At 36.0% G+C, this 18407-nt stretch overlaps 1 protein-coding gene across 4 annotated transcripts in view; it reads right to left on the reverse strand.

The window, feature by feature from the left end:
• Cpeb2 (cytoplasmic polyadenylation element binding protein 2) overlaps nt 1-18407 on the reverse strand; it is a 54301-nt gene that overhangs the window by 2865 nt on the left and 33029 nt on the right. For 2 of the 4 annotated variants that reach the window (XM_090343818.1, XM_090343816.1), the window contains 7 exons: nt 17632-17655; nt 9471-9641; nt 8171-8260; nt 5233-5351; nt 4679-4793; nt 2710-2891; nt 1-1159 (listed from right to left, as the gene is read on the reverse strand). The exon at nt 1-1159 is cut by the window's left edge and continues 2865 nt beyond it. In XM_090343818.1, coding sequence (XP_090199944.1) covers nt 932-1159; nt 2710-2891; nt 4679-4793; nt 5233-5351; nt 8171-8260; nt 9471-9641; nt 17632-17655 — 929 coding nt within the window. In that variant the 3' untranslated portion in view covers nt 1-931. The remainder of the gene's footprint in view (nt 1160-2709; nt 2892-4678; nt 4794-5232; nt 5352-8170; nt 8261-9470; nt 9642-17631; nt 17656-18407) is intronic. The other 2 variants (XM_090343819.1, XM_090343817.1) reach the window with 1 other exon arrangement.

An 18407-nucleotide genomic window follows, 5' to 3' on the forward strand; every position in this document is an offset into this window, starting at 1 on the left:
AATTGCATATTGTACACATGTAGGACATTTTAAACTTGAAATCACAATAATGCATGCAAGTTTGCTTTTTTAAACAAATTTTATAATTTGTTCATGCTACCTAGATTCAAGAGAGCTCTTTTAGCATTTGCAATACCTCACCTCTTGTTAGTTAATAATCCTAGTGCATGCATATGGTGTATATATAGGTAAGTAAACATGCATTTTTCACATTCTAAAACTATGGCAGTTTAGGCCATATTGTGCTGCCTGCATTTTATCTGCAATGCAGTGTGTCTCTAACGTTTTCAATCCCGTATTAATAGGTGGCATTTACACATAACACCTATATAGCAGCAAAGCTAATACAGCTTGTGATTAAAAATGTTTAAAAATAGCTAATAAATCAGATTATCTTGAGGTATTATTTCTTGCAAGTCAAAATGGAGAGCAAAAAAAATCAACCCTAATTTTTAGTTTATGTATACACTGAAAATAGCAACAATAAAAATAAGCATTTGTAGCAGACATATTCCATCTTCACTATTATTTTGCTACCTTTGGTAAAGTACTGGGGCAGATCTTGAAGTTAAAAACCATGTTTAGAAATAAGTGCACGCTTCACCCACTATAGCAGCAGTCTGTGTTGCCCCTACGCAAAACATTCTCATATCTAATTTAACTTTACATATAAAAATAACTTGGAGAAAATACAAAAAAACATTTTATTTTAACATGAAAATATCACAAAAATTAGTAAGCCTGAGATGTAGGGTTTTGGTGAAAAACAAGAGGCTTGTAGTGTTTTGGCTGCTGATAAAGATGCATGTATTGATAGCTGGGGTGAAAAAGCAGAAGAATGCACTTATTTCTTCTGCATGTCAGTATCTTCAAACACAGGAAGCCACATGCACCCTTTCTTTCTTGTTAGACAGAGGCCAGTTTGCCAGCTTTAGTTCCAGCGGAAGTGGATCTGGCGTGGGCGATCAGCACCCTCCTTCACCAATGGCTTGTGGAACTCTCGTCCTGCACGGGAGTGGATATTTGCCCAACAAAACTCACAGTAATACTGCAGGCAAGTGACATTGGCACAAAAAAAGGGAGCAAATTTTCCACCACAGCGTGCGCCCTGGCATTCGTCACACATCTGGTCATCTAGCACATATGGCTTTACCTCCACCTGGAAAACCAAGGACGAAAGGACGTAGCTTTAGGGTCTGCTTTTCAGAAGTCAGGTTCCTAATGATTTAAAACGCTTACAATCTGCTCCAGAAGAAAAGGATCGGCATATTCAAAGCTGATAAAAGTCTTCTACAGTATTTGGCTTTATCATACAATAATGTAAATTCTTGAAAACAAAAATAATTTTGCCCGAGGAATATATATGTATGTATTTGCCAGTCCCTGGAGCTTGAACTCAAGGCCTGAGCACTGTCCTTGAGTTTTCTCAAGGCTAGGGCTCTACCCCTTGAGCTTTGGCACTACTACTGGTTTTTTTCTGAATATGTGGTCTCAAGGAATCCAACCCAGGGCTTCACGCATGCTAGGCTACACTTCCGGCCCTCGTGTTGTTTTCAAAGGTCTTTTCCAAAGACAGAAAATACTTTCAAAATACAGTAAAAATCTAACTGACTGGCAAGACATTCTACACCTCATCTGTTCTTAAAGCAACACCTGCGTATAAGTTGGGCTCTGAGGAGGGGATGACAGTGATTGAAGAGTCAAATCAAGCAGTCATGAAAGGCCAATGGTTTTGGTTTCCCACTCATTCCAATACTACCTGTGAGATGGCAAGACTTGAACAGCAACTGGTTATAATAGTGCTTCTCTGCAACAGGTGAGAGCCATAACTTGGTTGCAAATAATTGGTACAAGCAGACAAGAACCATGGTTCATCTTACAGGTTATTTAGACTTCTGTGAACTTATAGGATTGTAAAATCCCATGGTAAAGGCCTGATGCAGTAGAAGACACCAGAGGTAGCTCTGAACAATAAAACCTGTCAAGCTCACTTTCTATATTCATGAAGTGAGAAAGACAGAATCGAACTCAAGAGTTCTGAGAGTTAAAGTATACAGGAAAAACATTAAGTTACGCTTGGCCCACGGAAAAAACTTGTAAATTAGGGTTGGCTACTCTTAGCTGCAATAGCTTCCTCTCAGTTGGTATTAGGAAGCGCTTTCCTTGCTTGAAAATGGTCTTGTCATGTACAAAACAGCTTCAGAAAAGGTGTAAGAAACTGCTACACTGGGAAATAAGTACCCACTCAAGTTATATCTACTGATTTCGATATAAAAAACTATTTTCTCTATAGTCTTAGTATGTCTCAGGTATAATGCAAAGATAAACCTAATGAACTGAGAATTTTGGTTAGCATCAAGACCTTTACATAGATTTTAATGTGAAGTAGATTTCACCTCCTTTACATACACATGATGGATTTAATTTTAAATTTCATGAATGAAAGCTAACTCTTGAATAGCACCCCATACCAACTTCTGTTCTTAGTGCTTGTGCATGTGTAAAATTCAGTTCATTTTCAACATAATTGAGGCAGGCACAGTATTGCTGTTTCATGAGTAATTCAAAGTGGCATGATGAGGGCTAATGTGCCCAGATTACAGAGCAAGTGCTTGAGGGTCTGAATTATAATATTAATTCCTTAGTATAGTAAGTGTTGAATAAATACCCTGTCATATGACCTAAGTGATTTCCCAATATGCAACTTACACGTTTATCAATATCGCCATGCTGAAGCTGAACAAAACGAGCACTGATGGCAGCAATGTAGCTCTGCTGATTGGAGAAAGCAACTCGCCCAGCACCTTTTGGATATTTTAGTTCTGGATCCGTATCAATTCCTGCATAACAAACTCCCCCATACAGCCGATCCATGATCATAGCAAGCTCCACTTCAGAAGGAAAGGAGGTCGATATTAAATACAAGAAAACAGCAAATCCAAATTTCAAAGCAGTTCTCTTTTTCTTTTGCCAGTCCTGGGGCTTGAACTCAGGGTCTGAGCACTGTCCTTGGGCTTTCTCAAGCTAGAGCTCTACCACAGCACCATTTCTGGCTTTTTCTATGTATGTGGTACCGAGGAATTGAACCCAGGTCTTCATGCTTGGTAGGCAAGCACTCTACTACTAGGCCAACTTCCTGGTCCAGCATTTTTCTTAAAAGAGCAAGTTAGAAAAATCCTAACAAAAGGCAGCTGTGAAACGATAGCCTAGAATTCAATGTATGTTAACCAGACACTGGACCACTGAGCCACATACCCCAACATGTAAAAGCCTACCATGTCTTTTTCTTCCTGCTTTTTAGTTCTATGCTCTTTTCTAAGCCCAATCCCTGCTCTATGACATCCACTCACTGTGGAAGGACATTCCCTTGGCAGGTCTCTCCCTTCTGTTCCATCAGCTTTCCTCTCATCTGCAACAATTCCAACTGCAGTGCTTTTCTGTTGTATCTTGAAAAACTTCATCATCCTACTTGTTGTTCTCACGTTCTATGCATTTTTCTTTGTTTTTGGCCAGTTCTAGGGCTTCAACTCAGAGCCCTGAGCACTGTCCTTGGGCTTTCTCAAGGTTTGAGCTCTACCTCTTGAGCCACTATACCACTTCCGACTTTTCTATGTGCATGACATCAAGGAACTGAACCTGGGTCTTTGTGCATGCTAGGCAAGCACTCTACTACTAGGCCAAATTCCTGGCCCTGTGCATTTTTCTGTACCCTTTTTTTTTTAACAGCCAAATTCCTCAAAAGTGCTTACTGCACTTCCCAATTCTGTTTTATTTAGATTCAAACCATTACCAAGACACTAATTGTTCACACAAGAATCCCTTTCTCCCTGACAAGTTCAATGGCTAACCTACCTATATGCAGTACTCAACCTAGTTAATCTCTTCTTTTGTCTTGACATATTCTCCTCATCTGGTTTCTGAGATATGATTCTACTAATTTTCTCTGCATTTCCCTGATAATTTCTAGTCAGTCTTTCTTGACAATTTCTCCTTAATTTTTCAAGGCCAGATTACTTAAGTTTTACCCCCTGAAACTCTATTAACTATCATGTATAAATTTCAAGCTTCTAAATTTATATGTCTGGTGTGACCTAAATGCTAGATTTCTATAGTGTGCTAAAAATGTAGCACACATAAAAATGAACCTCCATTTCATTCAACAGTGCCCATGAGTTTTTGGTGACGTTCAAAGTCAAGACTTTTGGCTCATTCTTTATGTTCTTTCTGCCTATTTCTGAACTTATTTTTCAAAATATACCTAGCATCTGATTCCCTCACCTCCACCACTAACTTCCTGTTTTAAACTGTTACCATTTTTGTTTGCCTAGTTTGTGGCACTGCCTTATATACTTATTTTAATCTCTCATTTATTTCCAAAATAGTAGCAAAAGTCTCTTAAAAACCAGGCCAGACATCATATGATTTAAATGAAATTTTGATTCACAATTTCATTTTGGTGGTACTAGGGTTTCAACTCAAGGCCTAGACCTGTAAGATAATTGTTCTACCACGAAAGCGGTGCTTTACTTTGTTATTTCTCAGACAGGGTTTTCATGCTTTTTGTCCAGGGCTAACACACTCCTCTCCTCTTCCTACCTGTGCTTCCCACAGTGGCAGATACATGATGGCTACCAAAGATTTACTGAATGATTTTTTTTTTAAAGAACACTCCACTTACCAGCCCTTAAGGGCCTAGGAACACCTCCAACAAAAATAGTTTTTCGGGGATCCAAAGGCTGAGATCCATCCATGACAAAATCACTATCACTTAAGTTCCAAGGACGGATTTGAACCTATAAAGAAAATTACACTTAGTTTCAGTCCTTCCCTTGTTTAACAATTTTCATATTTGGATTTGAAATACTTTTTTATTATTGTTGTTGGTCATGGAACTCTGGGCCTGGCACTGTCCCTGAACTCTTCAGCTCAAGGCGAGAGCTTGACCACTTGAGCTACAGCACCACTTCTGGTTTTCTGGTGGTTAACTGGAGATAAGAATCTTATGGGGCCTGACTGCCTGGGCTGGCTTTGAACTGCGATCCTCAGATCTTAGCCTCCAGAGGAGCTAGGATTACAAACATGGGCCACCGGCGCTCGGCTCTGAAAATGGTTTTCTATCAAGGCACAACAAATTATCTGGATGTTTTAAAAAACCTAATTCCATTTAAAAAACTCAAAACACTTTTTGAAAAACACTTTTTGTAGCCTAGAGTTCATGTAGTATTTACTTACAGGTTTGTCCTTGATAGTAGGGCTGGAAACACACAAATAGAGCTTTCCTTCTTCTTCAATACAAGCATCAATTAGTGCCTGAACTGAGCTCTCCTCTTGAAAGAGAAGAAATGCGTAGCCTAGAATAACCAATAAAAATGTTAAGTTACTTCATCTACAGTACCAATACTATTTGGAAAATATATGCTCTTTATCTATGCTTCACACTAAAAATCTTGGCTAATCATGAGGCTGAGATCTGAAGATTGGAAAGTTCACAGGAAGCTTACTTCCAATAAACCAAAAAGCTGGAGGTAGAGCTGTGGCTCAAGTAATAAAAATGCTAACTTTGAGCACAAAAGCTCAGGACAGTGCTCAGGCCGTTCAAGCCCTATGACTGCCGAGAGCGAAGAGAGAGGAGAGAGGAGAGAAGAGAGAGGAGAGAGGAGAGAGGTTTTTTTTTGTTTGTTTGTTAAAGCCCTATCAAGTAGGGCTTGAACCTATTCTATGGGACAACATAATACTGCTTGGAAAATACATACAAAAAAGGAGATGCTAAAGCATTAGCTACTTTCTATAGAGAATGAACAGAGCATTTTCCATGATTTATTATTGTTCTATGCTACTCCAACTTTAAAAGTAAAAAACAGGGTGCCAAGTCAATCTTAAAAGCAGGTAAGTCGCTGGAGAGTAATTCCAAACTCAGGTCAGCTTCAAGATCTCCCATGCTTTCTAACAGTGCTACCATCTTTTAAAAAGAACTTGGTGGATTTAGCTTATTGAATATAGTGGAGTCCAAAGTTTCTTTTAAATATTCTTGGCACAATACAAGTTATAGAACATACTTCTGGATTACAGAAAACTTGTAAACGTTCTAGGGTTTCCTTAGAGAGAAAATTTCATATTCTCCTAAAATTTTATGAGGCTGAAATAAAACAGAGAAGGCTCAAAACTCTTTTTTGTTAGTCATGGGGCTTGAACTCTGTGTCTGGGCATTGTCCTTGAGCTCTTCAGCTCAAGGCTACCATCCTACCCTGAGCCACAGTGCCACTTCCAGTTTTCTAGTGGTTAATTGGAGATGAGTCTCACACAGTCTTTAGTTGCTGGGCTGGCTTTGAACCGTGATCCTCAGATCTCAGCCTCCTGAAATCCTAGCAAGGATTACAGGTATGAGCCACCATGCCTGGCGGGTCAAAACTTTTAAATCAGATCTCCAGAAGAGCAATACTATATTCAGAGTTGGAGACTGTTCAAACTTGGATACAAGTTTCTGCTTAGATTCCCATGCCATTGGAAAATACGTCCCTCCCTCCTTTCCTGTGAACAATCAAAATCAATCTTTACACAAAAATCATGAATCCAGTAATAATGACAGAAATCATTAAATCTTGCATGCCAACTTTAATATTATGGAATTATTCCCAGCGATGATTAACTGCAACTTCAAAAATATGCTTGTCTTGACATTTCTACACAACTTGGTGTACTGTATCCCACTTCACAATCTAATCCCAGTATGAAATGGTCTTCAAAAAGACCATACACCTCTAGAAATGTTAAGATCCTGTTAACAATGACTTCAAATTGCTACAATTTGAGATAGGAAAAAAGTACATTGTTTTAATAAAATTCTTGATTGTATATAAAAAAAAACCCAGACATCCAATCAATCTACACAAGAGAAACTTCTAAAAATTATACAAAATTAAGAACACATCTTATTCCAATTAATTTCACTTCCTCTAATCACACTCCTAGCCCTTCTCCCCCTGAAAAAATAGAATATCCAGTACTTTTATTTTCACAGTTACAGATAATCTTTTCACAGCACTGATTGGAATACAGTGTAAATATGTGAAGGTGTGACAAATACTCCCTGTATGCAAGCCAATTAAAAAATATCTTCAAGACTTTTTTAAATTATAAAAAAACAATTTAAATATGCTTAGAAAAATAAAAAGTAGTTTTCCTTAAGGCTTTGATTTTGGTATAAATAATCTTAGAACCATAAATGCTATAATACTGAATCTTAGAGCAATTTATTAAAATAGCACTGTAAATTAAGGATTTTAAATTTTGTAATGACGACTGTATTTACTTGCTCATATGGCCTGTATGGGCCCAGTAATGCAACTGTAACCAATAGTCCTCTGGTGATCACAAGTACTCTAGCAATAAGAGACAATCACAACTAAGATCCTCCTCACATTCTGCATCTTTATAAAACTGGGAGTTAAAAAAAATACTCAGCCAGGGGCTGGGAATGTGGCTTAGTGGTAGAGCTTGCCTAGCATGCATGAAGCCTTGTATTCCATTCCTCAGCAACACATAAACAGAAAAGGCCGGATATGGTGCTATGTCTCAAGTGGTAGAACACTAGCCCATGAGCACAGATAGGCTTAGAGACAGTGCCCTGGCCCTGAGTTCAAACCTCACAACCACGTTTTCCTCCAAGTAATTTATTAACAAATAGCTGTACACTGCTCTCATCTACTGTTACCTGGAACAGTTGTGGACACCTTGCGCTATACAAATAGCATTATATTTAATAACCTAAATAAATAATTTTACATTAAGTTTTAATTTCACTGAGGAACACTTTAAAAATGGCAAATATTCCAACATATACTGGTGTAAGTTAATGAAATTATCAAATTATGGCTAAAAATATTAGGCCTCATGATCCTGACTGGATTAAATAATGTTCTTAGCATAATCATGCATTATTTCTATATATGTAATTGCTTACATTAAATTACAATTAGTGGGTGGGGGGTGTGGGGGGGAGGGTAATGGGTACCAAGACATGTGAAAGGGTATCAATGTATGTGAATTAATGCACCTTCTATCTGGCGAATATCATGTAACCCTTTTACTAATTACAATAAAAAAATAAATTACAATTAGTATTTCTTTTGTTCTCATACAACCTCACAAAATTAGTAATGGAAACTCTTACCTTTTGGTGGAAAATAAGACTTGCTTTCTGCTTTATGAGGCCAATCTACTACCAAGGGCCCAAATCTTCTGAAACTAGCCGTTATTTCATCTTTAAAAGTACAAAACATGCATTAAAAATTAGTGGTAATGATCCAATTGAAGAAATCTCAGTACTTCAACTTACTACAATATAATACTAAAATTACCAAATATTCTAAAATAATATGGCATATAAGCAAAATAAATCTACTTATTAAACTAATATATAAAATTACCTATTTTAGTCAAAATAAATTTTTAAGCAGTATACGGCTAAACCAACTTATGTGAATTTTAACATTTTATATACCTTTGTCTGAATACTAACTGGCTTGGAAAAAGTATCCAATAATATATCAAGTTAAATAAATAGCTATTTCTTCTTCACAAGTAAAATAAAGTTCTTCTAGAAACAGTATTCAGAAATAAGACTACAATAGCCATAATATGAACACAGAACTCAAAAGCCCGATCTAGGCCAGGTAGTTTAAGTGAAAGACATGATTTCTAATGATCTAATGTATTCAGTCTCTCTCGCTCTTTTTCAAGTTTTACTCTTCATTTTATTTATTGAAGTTTAAAAAGTATCTTTTAAAGTTTTCATTTATTTATGTGGTAGCAAGGAATCAAACTCAGGATTTCATGTATGCTAGGCAAGTACTCTACAATGAAGTCACCTTCCCAGACCCTAAGTATCTTATTTAATGTTTAGAATAAGTTTTGGGAAGATACTACATAAAACAATACAAAATGAAAAATCTTTCTGTTAGTTACTAATAACTGGTAGATTTTCTATTAGCACAGTTTCTATACATATATATATATATTTTTTTTAATCTTGACCTACTTTTCTTCGATATACATGACCATTTTCATGTTTAGTAGTTTTTGTACTACCTGAATTTTCTGCTTTAGTTCTATTTCTGTTTCCCTTTGACCTTTTAAATTCTGATAGACATGTAGAACACAGTTTCATGGCTATTTCCACTTATTTCATTGTTGATGTGTATATATTTGTATATGTGTTATGGTCATCCAAAAATTTAAGTGTTATATTTTCAAATATGAGGAATATTAAAAAAAACAAGCAGGATATGACTTCTAGCAAGGAAATCTTTATGTTTTATAAGTTATAAAGAATAAAAACTTTTATTCCAATAAATCACAAATTATTTTAACAGAGGTGGATATGAATTATACCCTACTCACAAGTGTGTTTTAGGGGCTTCTATTCCATTTGTGTTTTGATTTGTTATGCATTCAAAACCAAATCAAACTACCTTCATCAATATCTGGAGGAAGCCCACCAACAAAAACTTTTCGAGAGAAGCGTTCTATTCGTTCTCCATTTTGATGAGCTGAGTAACACGTGGGTGAATTTAAGACACCAACTTGGTCACTGTGACCATCATCCAGCAAGCCATCATCTATTGGAAAGAGGGAAGAACGACCTACAACACAAAAGCAAACATAGTAGTGTAACTCCTCTGAATAATTAACTGAGAGTTTAACAAAAGGAATACCAGGAAGCTGAACTGTGTTTTGTCTAAAGGATATGGAGCTTAAGGGGGTGCAGATTAATGGAGAGATAAACACTGGGTGAATACAGCCATATTATTTAATGTTATGGATGTGAAAGTGGAATCAGGTAAGTTGAGAGGATGGGGTTGGGGGAGAGGATATATGATGGGAAAATGATGAACAAAAGCCATATAATGAATGATTGTTGTCCTTAATGTACTATGTTGTCTCTCATCTCCTTTGCTGTCCCTTGGTTATCTCATATTGGTATAGTATCTCACTTTGTTATCTGATATATTGAATTTATTTATATTTGGATATTTGAAATTTGATAAGGAAGGGGGGAAAACCAAGATGGGCGGGGGGGGGGTGGGGGGGGAGGGAAACGGGTACCAAGACATGTGAAAGGGTATCAATGTATGTGAATTAATGCACCTTCTATCTGGCAAATGTCATGTAACCCTTTTACTAATTACAATAAAAAAATCAAAAGTAGTGTAAAAAGCAGATGGAAAAGGAAGAATTGAAGAAAAATGAATGATAAAAACCACTGACTCAAGGAAAAAAAAAACTGGGAGGAAACAAAGGAGGGGTGACAGTGTTCAAAAAGAAATGTTCTCAGTTCCTGTCTTATGTAACTGTAATCCCTCTGTATATCACCTTTAAAATTAAAAACAAAAACAAAAAACCCCCAAGAATCCCTAGGCTCTGGTGGCTCACATCTGGAGTCCTTGCTACTCAGGACACTGAGAACTGAGGAGCATTTTTGAAGCCAACCCTGGCAAGAAGATCTCTAAACCACAGATTGGAGGTACAAGGAGTAGAGCTTCACCTGAGCCACAGGAGTACAAGGTCATTTGAGCTAATCAGGAGTGCAAGGTCCTGAGTCTGAGCTCTAAAACTGGCACAAATACAAGATAAAACAGTAAAAAGTTTAACCAGAATAAAAAAGAGAATAAAAAATAGGTTCAGCTTGAAATATACAAAGTTTAATATGTTCATAGAATGTCCACAAGCAAATGTATGGGGAAAGCTGGAAATGGAATGGAGAAAGAAAATAATTTGGAATTTATCCTACAGTATTGATACTTTAGGCTCCTTCTAATACCACTGTTTGAAATTCCAGAGTGAAGTAATGATAGTTCCTTGGGAAACAAGGATGATGGAGGAGCTAGAGAAGACAGCGAAACAAAACAAAAAAGAGAAACAAGTGATTTTAAGAAATGAGAACTGTTTGAGGGTATGTATGATTTTTGAGTAGTAAAGCTGGATGAAGAGTCATGTGGAGTTGAGTACAGATACAAGTAAAGACTGTATTTTGGAAATGTACTGAAGAAGGAAAAAGAATGAAGAAACTTGTTTTTCTTTTTAAAAAAATCTGTGAAGGATTGGGGGAATGGAGAAATTAGCATACAACCTACAGCAATGCATTTTAATTGAGAAACATTCAACATGCTTTGGTACCATCTTGAAATATGACACATAGTGATTATATGTCACAGACAAAGACAATCAGGAATGTAACATCCTGCAAAGACTATATTGGGGACAAATGGAAGGGGATATACATCCATGAATGAGCTAGCTAACACATAAGTTCAATATAAAGTTTCTAGTGAATCACTGCATACACTTAAGTGATATTTTAAATGGAATAAAATGAGGTAGAGGAAAGAAAAGGAGATGAACTAGTTTTGAGGGATAATCAATGACAAATCTAAGCCATGCCAACACCTTGTAAATATTTCACTTTACTGTCCTTACACAGTAAGGACATAATATAATAAATATAATAAACGAAGTCTTAGTAGAGACATTTATCTTGGGGAAAAAACAGATCACAAATATGTAGAGCTTAATAGAAATATGAAATGTAATAACCAATTGCTGTAAGCATTGTCAAGAAGTATTTCAAAATAATAAACTTTTCTTTTCTTTTTTTGCCCTTCTTGGGCTTGAGCTCAGGGTCTGAGCACTGCCCTTGGACTTTCTCAAGGCTAGAGCTCTACCACTTGAGCCTCAGCACCACTTCCGGCTTTTTTCTATGTATGTGGTACTGAGGAATTGAACTTGGATCTTCCTGCATGCTAGGCAAGCACTCTACCACTAGGCCAAACTCCCAGTCCCTAAACTTTTCTTTCTGTGCCAATCCTGGGGCTTGAACTCAGCCTGTGCTGCTGTCCTTTCTGCTCACGGTTAGTATGCTGCCATTTGAACCATAAACACCACTTCTACCTTTTTGGGGGAAGTTTTCACAGACTTTTTTGTCCCAGCTGGCCTCAACTCATGATCCATCAGATCTCAGTCTCCCAAGTAGCCACATTAAGTTTTTATTAATTAAAATATCCAAGTATATTTATATTATAAATGCATGACAGATTTGTTATATTACTAAGAAATATTCAATAAGAAGTAATGCAGTTAGTATAACTATAAATTTATAATCAAAATGAAGTACAGCTGAATACAAGAGGCAACAGAAAGATTGAGAACATTTCATGCAATAGTCACACTAATAAGAATTTTCACTGCTGGAAAATAATTTCTGATTATAAAAGATATAGATTTTAATACTCATGTAAATAAGTTAGTTGAATATATTATGCACAAAATATTATTTTTTACCTTTCTACCAATTGTCCTTTTTCATAATCTATGCTTTCTAATGATATACACATATTTTCAGGGCTTTCTAATGATATACACATATTTTCAGGTTCTTTTATTTCAAATGAATAAAAATTAATGGCAATATAATATAAATTCTGTAGAAGGCAGCAAAAACCTGCCTTTATAGTTACAAATGTATTTTAGTTAGGAAAAGAGAAGTGCCTAAACCATCCTGTTTCTGCCACAAAAGTTAGAAAAATAGCAAATTAAGATACAAAAATTATCAATGAAGTAAAATCAGAGATGTAGAAAATAAGACACTGATTGTAAAGAAATTAGCAAAACCAAAAGTTGATTCTTTGAAAGCTTATAAAATTCATGTAGGCAAAGATCATCAAAAAAAGTTTGAACCATTCTATGTTAAAAATTTTGAAATTATAATTAAAAAATAAACACAAAAATCCTTACAGGAAAGAAAATTCCAGGCCTAGGAGGCTTTACTGATGAATAAACTAGATTTGTGCAGCATTAGCAATTTTATAGGCTCTTCAGAGAACAGAAACTTAACTGAGAATATTATTTAAAAATTCATCTATGCTAGTTTTCTACATGAACACATGCAAAAATCCTAAATAATATATTGGCAGAGTAGATCCAAAAATATATAAAAATAGAAAATGCAGGATAAAGTGGAAAAGGACCTAAGCATTATTCTTAGTCACCAGGAAAATGCAAATGAGATTCACAATAAGACACTATTTACACACTTAACAGAATGGATAAAATTAAAAATGCTAACTCCAAGTCAGTTTCATACTGTTTTGATAGATAAATTAGGAAACATAATTGAGAAAATGCACTTGCTATTCACAACCTCTAACAAGCTACAACTTGCCCTGTCCACCTCATACAGGGAAGGTAGGAAATGATTGTGGTATACTCATGCCTAAGATTCTGTTCAACAAAAAGAAACGATGGATAGTAATTTTGGTGAGATGGCATTTATTAGTGTATCAGTAAACTTTAAAATGAAGGGCACAGTATTAATATGAGGCTCACTGGGACAATTATGATTCAAATTAGTATTTTTAAAGGGGTTAGAAAAAAGTGAGACTTTTCTCTAGCCCAGTAAAAAATATTTTTCCTACATAATACAAAAAAAGGAGACTGTTGAGAATTTCTAAGTTGGGCACTAGTGGTGGTTCATGTCTGTAATTGAAGCTATTCAAGAAGTCAATTCATTAAAATTCTGTTTCTTTTTAAATTGGTGGGTTGGGGCCGGGAGTTTGGCCTAGTGGTAGAGTGCTTGCCTAGAATGCACAAAGACCCGGGTTGATTCCTTGGTACCATATACGTAGAAAAAAGCCGGAAGTGGTGCTGAAGTTCAAGTGGTAGAGCTCTAGCCTTGAGAAAGTCCAAGGACAGTGTTCAGGTCCTGAACTCAAGCCCATGTCTGGCAAAAAATAAAATAAAATACAAAATAAAAAAAATAAAAGTTGGTGGGTAGTGTAGTGTTAATGGTCTCTTCATAGTGAGGTAATATGGAAGACAGAGACGAATGCTGGTGAATTGGTGAACTGTCTTTATACTTCATAGTCTCTGTTGTAACTATTCAACTCTGCCACCATAGCAGCTGGAAAGCAACCAGACAAAATGTAAATAAATGGCTGTGTCTCAATACTCTATTTACATACGCAGGGGGCTTGGCTTGTGGGTTACAGTTTGCTCACCAGTTTGAAAGTATTATCCAGTTCCTTTCCATAGTTCAGAAACTCTTGCCTATTTTCTCAGTTATCAGTTACTTATCAAAGATAACATTCCTGCTTTGATTTAATCATAAAAGGATTTGGTAGTAGGTATATGTGATATTCCCTTATTCTGCTTAATTATGTTTGGAAACTAGAAAATCCTAGGTCAACTATAAAGAAATATACACCATTATGTTACTAACTTACTCCTTACTTATTAATAGTATATTCAATCTAAATGACTACACACTAGGTCTGTATCAAACTTCTTAATTAGCATCCCTACATTTATTTCGCTTTTATTCCTATTTCATTGGCTAGTTTACCGTCCTTGGTCTTATAGTACATTAACTAAAATTAGTTGCTATTCAGGAGCATATCAGCACATTAATCTTACACTAAAGGAGATGACTGATGTAAAAATATTTCACACTGAGTGATAAGCTAAATAATACTTCACAACTCACTGTACAACACTCATCGCACTCCTACCGAGATTAGTAGGCTCACTCTAAGAATGGCAACAAGAAATAGTGAAAGAGCTGGGCACTGTAGTCCTAGCTACTTCAGGAGGAGGAGATCTAAAGATCATGGTTCAAAGCCAGCCCAGGTGTGAAAAGTGCGTGAGACTCAATCTCCAGTGAAACACCTGAAAACTGGCAGTGGCTCTGTGGCTCAAGTGGTAGAGTGCTAGCTTTGAGCTGACAAGCTCAAGGACAGTGCCCAGGCCCAGAGTTCAAGCCCCACAACCAACAAACAAGAGGGAAAAAAAAGAAATAGTGAAAAGACACAAGATAATAGAGGTGGTTTTCCAGTTGTCCAAGGCAGCTCCCCACAAGCCCTCCTCTTTCCCAATTCAGTGCCTTAGGCAGCTCTGAAGTAGAACTCCATGGTCCCCTGGGCATAATGACTCAGGGGAACAGAAATAATAGCTTCCAAAGGAAATACAGATAAAGAAATCTCGGGCTGGGAGTTTGGCCTACTGGTAGAGTGCTTGCCTAGCATGCACAAAGATCCAGGTTCGATTCCTCGGCACCACATACATAGAAAAAAAGCCGGAAGTGGTGCTGAGGCTCAAGTGGTAGAGCTCTAGCCTTGAGAAAGTCCAAGGACAGTGCTCAGGCCCTGAACTAAAGCCCAGGACTGGCAAAAAAAAAAAAAAAAGAAATCTCCAAATCTGGGCCGGGGCCCTGTCCCTGAGTTCTTCAGCTCAAGGCTACTGCCCTACCACCCATGGAGCCACAGCACCACTTTTGTTTTTAAGTGGTTAACTGGAGATAGGAGTCTCACAGGCCCAGGCTGGCTTTGAACCAAGATCTCAGCCTTCCGAGTAGCTAGGATTACAGGCATGAGCCACTGCACATGGCTTTTTCTTAATTTCTTCCAGTATTACAACATTGTGATTCTTCCTGGGATATATTTTATAAATTAGTACCTTAAGGCTGCTTTATTTGAAGTTCTTGACATTAAATAAATTAGGATATATATCTACATCTATACATATATATATACATACACACACATACACATATGTGATATATATGGTAGCAATCTGGTTTGATTGTAGCCAAGTGGAGAATTTTTTTTTTTCCAAGTGGAGAATCTTTCAATGAAAAGTGCCTGGCTGAAAAATGAATAGAAGGCAGCCAGTAAAAAGAAATGATTCCGACTGAATTGAACATTGAAAGTCAGAATGCTTTGTGAAATTAATACTGTTTACAGTTTCATTGGCAAAAAGCCATGGCTTATTTGGGGCCAAAAACAGTATCAAGACATTTTGACACAAGCAGCATAAACAAATACTTAGATTTTTTTCTAACAAAGAATGACTAAAATGAATAAATCCAGTTTTGTTTATTGATCAGATCTACAACATCAATCTCATAATGGGGGTGTCCTTTGCAGTTATATCAGTCTGAAATAAATACCATTTTTAGAATGAGCGAAGAGAATGAGGTGACTGTTTCTAGTCCTTCCAGAAACATCCATTCCTTTTGTTATTGCTTACCATGTGGATTATTAAAGTAAAATCTTATAGTATTTCTCTCTATATAAAATACTGTTTCTATATAAATGCCCTAATTTTTACCTGGTTTTTAAAATCAAAATTTTTAAAGAGAGATATAATTTCCAGAGGGCAAACTAACAAAATTACAGTAATGCTATATAACCTAAAAGGAAATTTGGGGCATTAATAAATCCACCATGACCAAATGTGTGAAAAATCTGCCAGGCCTATCCTCAAGGACTTATAAGTCATTATAGTTAAAAATGGAAAAATTGGAAGTGTTCTAGAGTTTCAAAACCACCTTAAAAAATCAGATTGGTAAACGTGCTGTTTTCATAAGAACACCACATTTCACACTACAATAAGCAAGTCCACAGATCTGAGAACAGGCACTAAAATCTATACTCTTACTTTTCTTCACTTGCTAATGACAGCTTTTAGAAAGTAACCCAGGCTCAGTTTATAATTCTTGAACTTTCATCCTTCCAAGTTTTGTAGTCACAAAAACTGAACAGAAGATGTCATTGACATTTGGAGACATTAAATTCCAACAATGAAGTTAAATTCAGAAGATCTGAAATAGGAAACTGAAGCTACCACATAAGAATATAAAATACTACTTTTAGTTGTCAATGGTTTTAAATAGTTTTGCTTTGTTTCCAAGTACACACACTTCTGACTAGATAAAAACAAATGAAAGTACTGGCCCACATCTGAAGTCTACCAAAGGGCCCTGCCACTGCTGGCCACCTTCCATGGCTTCCGGGAGATTCTAGGTCAGGGAAAACATGTTTCATTCAGTGTGGTAGAACTGTGTAAATATCATGGTTACTGTTCACTTTGAGGAGTGTCTAGTTATATTAAATTACTTTCCTTCTGCTGCTTCTACTTATCTCTCTCTGTTTCTAAACATGGGAAAAGAAGAGGCAAACTTTCAACCACAGATAGTTCAGCAGCAGTCTGCACCTGAGTAGGAACTTTTTCCTTGGGTTACCAAACAGAATGTTAGGGAGTCCTGCTATGAAGAGGGAGAAGAGGGGCAGAAACATGTGGCTGTGGGAAAGGGGAAGGAAAAGGCCCCTGGTTTCTGAAGACAGAGAGCTAACAGCAATATGATTTTAACCAATCAGTATTAATACTACCCTACTTGATTTTTATGTTATTTTTATGAGATAAAAATGAAACATATGTACTACAGGTAAGACACTTGATTATGTGTAGAGTAAAACAGTCAAATTGCATGCCACATTACTAATATTTATTAAACAAAATTATCTCTTCCCCAGATGATATTTTCAAAGATACAGACATAACTTCTATAAAAGTTAAAAAATCTGGACAGTTTAAAAGGAGGAGTTTATTAAATAATCATTAGTATGAAAATACATTCTTGAAGGTTAAGAGTTAGAATTTAAAACTTGTGGAAATAATCACATCAAGAGAATGCTTCTGTGAGTTTATAGACAGTGTATAAGAATCTGGATTTATTAATTACAACATTGATCAGTAAACCCAATTAGAAACAATTATACCATAGCAAACAGAATGAATTACCTCGTCTTCGCCCATAACTCCTTGCTGCATGTAAACAAAGGACAAATTGTAAAATGTCAGAACTAAAAATAAGCCCACATATACAAATATCTGTGATAATGAAGAACTATGTGGGCATTTGGAAATTAATACATTCTGTTTTAGATAATGTCAACATACTCACATGTGCATGACACTTTATCATTTGCAAATTATATACTTTTAGATGTATTATACATATAAAATATATCCTTTTACTTGTCATCAGAACCACATTAAAACTAAATTAGGAAATACAGTCAATTTTTATTCATGTTTAAACTGTATTTTATCAGACCACGAGAGCAATTTCTAACAACTGAAGTAGTACCCTAAATAATTTTCACAGTAAATGAAAATTTACTGAAAAGAAAATACCATTTTTATTTTTTTACTTATTATAATGAGTATAGCCATCTATTTTCTGACAAGAGGATGAGAAGATAGATTAAAGAAAGGCATTTTAAAACTATACTACTAGCAACTTACATCATCTCTCTGGATATTTCTTTATAATAAACTGTGTAAGTTTGGTAAAACACACAACTTAACTGCTTCCTCCAACTCTGATTATGCATTTTTTTCTTACCCTAGAAATAATAGGGGAACTCAAACCAAAAAGACTCCTAAATATTACGATGTTAATTCACATGGGATTTGGGGAGTAAGACAAAAGTTCAATACTGAGTAAATCTCAAAATACATCTTAAAATTGTCAGAAATGTAGACTTCCCAAAGTATAGAGCATCAACATAAAA

The sequence above is a fragment of the Megascapheus bottae genome, chromosome 13, assembly GCF_031878675.1.
Source record: "Megascapheus bottae isolate mThoBot1 chromosome 13, mThoBot2.hap1, whole genome shotgun sequence".
NCBI lineage: Eukaryota > Metazoa > Chordata > Mammalia > Rodentia > Geomyidae > Megascapheus > Megascapheus bottae.